The 4,813-nt window shown below is 34.1% G+C and overlaps 1 protein-coding gene across 1 annotated transcript in view; it reads left to right on the top strand.

Moving 5' to 3' along the window:
• Positions 1 to 2,040, top strand: part of LOC103457749 (adhesion G-protein coupled receptor F1-like) — a 7,593-nt gene extending 5,553 nt beyond the window's left edge. The window contains exon 12 of the mRNA XM_017302128.1: positions 1,331 to 2,040. Coding sequence (XP_017157617.1) covers positions 1,331 to 1,377 — 47 coding nt within the window. The 3' untranslated portion in view covers positions 1,378 to 2,040. The remainder of the gene's footprint in view (positions 1 to 1,330) is intronic.
• The last annotated feature ends 2,773 nt before the right edge of the window (positions 2,041 to 4,813 follow it).

Below are 4,813 nucleotides of genomic sequence, written 5' to 3'. Positions count from 1 at the left end.
TATATATGTAATGTAATCTCTGTTAAAGAATCAAATTCCTAAAATAACTTACCTAAATTATGTTACATCCTAAAGAGCTTTTAGATAAACTAATCTTCCAGTAAATGAGTCAAAAAGACATTAAAATCACATTGTTTTTTTTTGTTTTTTTTCAGGTCTTTGTAGTTTATTCTCTTCATCACATTTTCAAACATGGTGTCACATGTTCACACAGTCCAGATAATTGTTTCACAAAATTTTATTTCAGATTTATTCAGTTTTATTGATAACTTGAAAATGATTAAATTAATTTTAAATTTGTCTGAATAAATACAGTAATTCAAATTTACTTGTATTATTACAAGCCATATTTTTCTTTTATGTGTTTAAAATCATATGCAACATAGTCACAAATGTTTCCTATTTATAGGTTATAACAGCACATTTCAGAATATTTTTTTTCAAATGTACTATATATACATAAAATAAATTTAAATTACATAAATTTAAAAATAGAAATTTAGAAACTAAATACAGTAAAATCTATCACAACCAGCTACCTTCTGAAGTCACCTAATCAGCAAACGAAGCACTTTGAATTGCCTTGTTGCTGAAAATGTGCTATATAAATAAAATTACCTTACCTTATATCTTTGTGTGTTTAATTTCAGAGGGTTTTTTATGAAAAAAAACAAACAAAAAACAGTTTCATGAAGACCAGGATTAGTTTGTAAAACAGTTTTAAAGGTCTCTCAGAGCCAGACGAGGACATTATGAAACCCTCACGGTAACTCTGGACGATATGCTGTTGAATATGTTCACCTCATGAACTTAGTCATGTGCTCCTAAAATAAGATGTTTTGTGAATAAATCTGGTAAAAACCCTGAAAAATATACTGCCTCATCAGCAGCACATGAGCTGAATACACAGGATTCAGGTTTTCACTAGAAATTCTGTGATATTTTCTTCTGACTTTACAATAATGGAATAATTTTATTGAGCTACCCAAAAAAAAATCCCAATAATATATATTTAGGTTAAAATGTGGTAAAGGTTGCAAATTACTATCCATTTATGCTTTTTGACAAGACCGTATGTTTAACCCTAATCACTTTGAAAGCACCATGAACTTTCTACTCTAATCTGCACCACATGTGGCTGAGATGTTCACCTTTAGGTTGTACAGTTAAATGTCAAATGTACGGGAGTGTCTTAAATTTTAGTAATATTAGTCATCCTCAATAAGGACTGACTCTAGAGTTAAAAAGTATTGAAGAGTATATTTTCTAAATACTGCATATCTTGCAGTACTGCACACCTCAAACTAAATAAAACATATTTTTGTTGCAGGTTCTACCCGGGGCTACCACACGTCTTCTAATGCATCCAACACTTAATCCAATGCAAAGTCAAGCAAATCATTATTGTTTTTTGTACAGAAATGTGCTCTTATCAAGTTTGATTTGGTTTTTAATGGATTGTGAACAAATCAAGGAAACTGAACCCACTGCTTTTAGCAGCTGCTACTTGTAATAATACATCTTTCTTCACATGGCATGTGCATGTCTTTTCAAAATGTATAATAATCTGTTTGTAAACATTTTTCATCCCAACCTTTGATCAAAAGATTTCCTTAATTTTTTATGGTCTGGGATTTATTTGGTGGATTTATTATGTTAAACATTGAGAAGCTTATATCAGATTATTTTAAATAAACATATAACATACAAAGTAGATGCAGAAAAGTAAAATTTTTGCAAAGCAGGTTATCCAAATCACTTTAGTCCAATAATGATTCTAATGTTGATGTAATATAACACTTCTAATATGAATGAGAAGTAATGAATTTCATTTTGTAAGTAGCTGTTGACGCTTCCGTTTTGTATAAAGTGCGTGTGTGTGTGTGTGCGTGGGTGTGTGTGTGTGTGTGTACTGGGATGAAGAGTGTAGAAATCTCTAGTGACAGGATGGTGTGTGTTATACTTTTATAACAGAACTGTACATTTTATTTATTAATGTTTTCCCAAACCTAAAGATTCAAAAATGTCATTGTAATACTTGTACAGAAATTATGTTTTCTGCAGCTTTCTGCTGTCATTTTTTTTTCTCTTTAATAATATTAAAGGCCTGACTCAGAGTTCGAAGAGTAAACTTGTAAAACTGGTTACATGCAGTTCTTGACGAGGAAAAACAAGCTGACATCTTGTGTCTGAAAGCTGCTGAAGGCTAAAATACCTGTGGTGTGAGTTCAAACAGAGACACTGAAGAACTTTCAGTATCACATGAAGGAAATGAAAATGGTTTCAGCCCATCTGCTGAATGCTGTCGAGCATCAGTATCTGGTGTCCTCCATGTTTTTGGCAGTGAGTTTCTATCTGTTTATTCTCTTCTTATCTCTGACATCAACACTGAATGCTTTCTGGTTTCTAGACAACTCTATAAATCTGAGATTCTTGGATGTGAAGATCCTAGTATATGATATGATTTGAAACATTGTTGAGACATTGAGACATTTGAGACATTGTTGCCCAGCTGGCAACAATGTCTGTGCTACATTTAAAGACCTACCAATCCTCTTTCCTTCCCATTCAGGAAGTCACTCTTCATCACTTGGCCAAATGCATTGAGTTACAACCATGTGATTAAGTCACCAGCAGTTGTACATGTGTACCGTACTGACTTTAAAACTACTAATGTCAGTTAGTAGATTCAATTAGTTGGAAAAATGAATCCAAATGAATTCATTTTTTGAATGAACAAAATCGTATTGAAATTTTGTCTCATTGCAATACGAAAATAACACATTGCATGTMACCCTAGAAAGCATGATGGGTTATTTAGACATTTTGTAAAAATTCATCCATAGGAGAAAAACAAATTCCACCTCATTAATGCTGCATCTCTCACAGTTTCTGTTTTTTGTCCCTTAAATGCATGATTCAGTAAGTCAATGCTTAACTGTGTTACTGATGTTTGGTTTGATCKTCTGTCCAGTCAGGATGGCTTYRCCAAATGTGGCCTGGTTCAGTTTTATGCTGCTGGTTCTGTGCTGCAGCCTGGATGAACTGGGATTCAGACAGTCTGTGTCTGTTGTGGCGGTGAGCATGAAAATCATCCTGACTGTGTCGTACCATGTAACACTAAATGTACTTWKATTCAGATGCACATCAATTYCTGCTACCTTYATTGTTAGGWACAGTCTGCATTCTTAGCTAACTTCAACTTGTCTATTTCAGGAAGTGACTGGGACTGAAGCATTAATTATGAATGTTGGAGGATGGAGACYAGGTGAGTTGTGCTCTGATTTGACTATATTCCCCCAAAAAACTAAAAGCAGCTATTAGTTGTCTAAACAAGTTCAAGACTTGTACAGTGATATTTCCTCCAACTGATACTAAAATTTGTTGATTTATAATTTAAGTTTGACCCTCCCCCAAAAAACAAAGCCAAAATAGAAGATATTTGTAAATACTTTGCACCGCACTATATGTCTGAAGCACACCCTCTGACATTGAATCCAGTAAATCCAGGTGATTTATATTTTACGTTTCATTTAAGATGCTTTGCGTTATCCATCCATCCATCCATCCATCCATCCATCCATCCATCCATCCATCCATCCATCCATCCATCCATCCATCCATCCATCCATCCATCCATCCATCNATCCATCCATCCATCCATCCATCCATCCATCCATCCATCCATCCATCCATCCATCCATCCATCCATCCATCCATCCATCCATCCATCCATCCATCTTCTAACACCCTGCTGGTTTCTATCTCCAGCCAACGTCTCAGGCGAGAGGCGGAGTCACCCTGGACAGGTCACCAGTCTATCACAGCTTTGCGTTATCATCCTGGTAATTTGTGTAACATTTCATATTGTTGATTCTTATGTTTTTAAATTTCTCTTTATAAATGAGACAAAATTGATTATTCTCCTCATTACATGAATGAAGATAAAAAAATGATACCTTCCCTCATAATTGCCACTTTTATACTTTTTTCACCATGAGCCATTTTTTTGTATATTCAGTATAAACCTGAAAACCTCCTGGTCCACAAAACACTTATTTTGGGTCTGGATCTAGACTTTAGATACCCAATCAAAGAGCTGCAGTAATTATGATAATTAAAACTACTTTCTGTTTATTTTCTTTTTTTTTATTTTCCAAGTATCCATGACAACCTGCTGTCCAATGTCCCTCCCCTCTGATGGACTGCAGTGTTAATGGCACAGGTTCATTTCTTATGAGAAGCTGATTTAAGCTGAACAGGATAAGTTGCAAACACAGCACAAGACTATCCTGTTTTTGTTATCTACCTGTCTGTGTGTAAAACAAACCCTGCAGTCGTGCTTTATGCACGCTTTCACAATTCATGGAGTTTTTCACACCTCTGGGTGTTACTGACAACTTCCATTCAGAAACCTGGTTTAAAAACATTCTGGTGTCACAGACTCTGATCATACATTGTTTTTACTAACTTATTTCTTATTTAATGGAAACACAGCAATTGCAATATTGTGTTTTCTTGATATTAGCAGAATATCAAGCATATATTTGGTTATATTAGCATATAACCAAATGTTTGTGTAAACATTTGGGAAACGTGCTGGAAGAACTAACCCAACATACTTCTAAACTTTTTAAGTAAGTTGACCAGGCACAGAAGAAAATAAGTTTTTGAACACATCAATGTAACTGTTAACAAAAATGATTTCTCAGAAAATTGAAAAGTTTTAGTCAAGTTTCAAAAAGTAGCATTTATTTTAGTTTCCTTTGATGTTGCAAGTTAAAAGATCTTAACATGATTCAGTTTCCATAGA

The sequence above is a fragment of the Poecilia reticulata genome, linkage group LG21 (assembly GCF_000633615.1).
Source record: "Poecilia reticulata strain Guanapo linkage group LG21, Guppy_female_1.0+MT, whole genome shotgun sequence".
NCBI lineage: Eukaryota > Metazoa > Chordata > Actinopteri > Cyprinodontiformes > Poeciliidae > Poecilia > Poecilia reticulata.
Note: the sequence above shows the minus strand (reverse complement) of the source record. Positions and strands in the feature narration are given on the sequence as shown.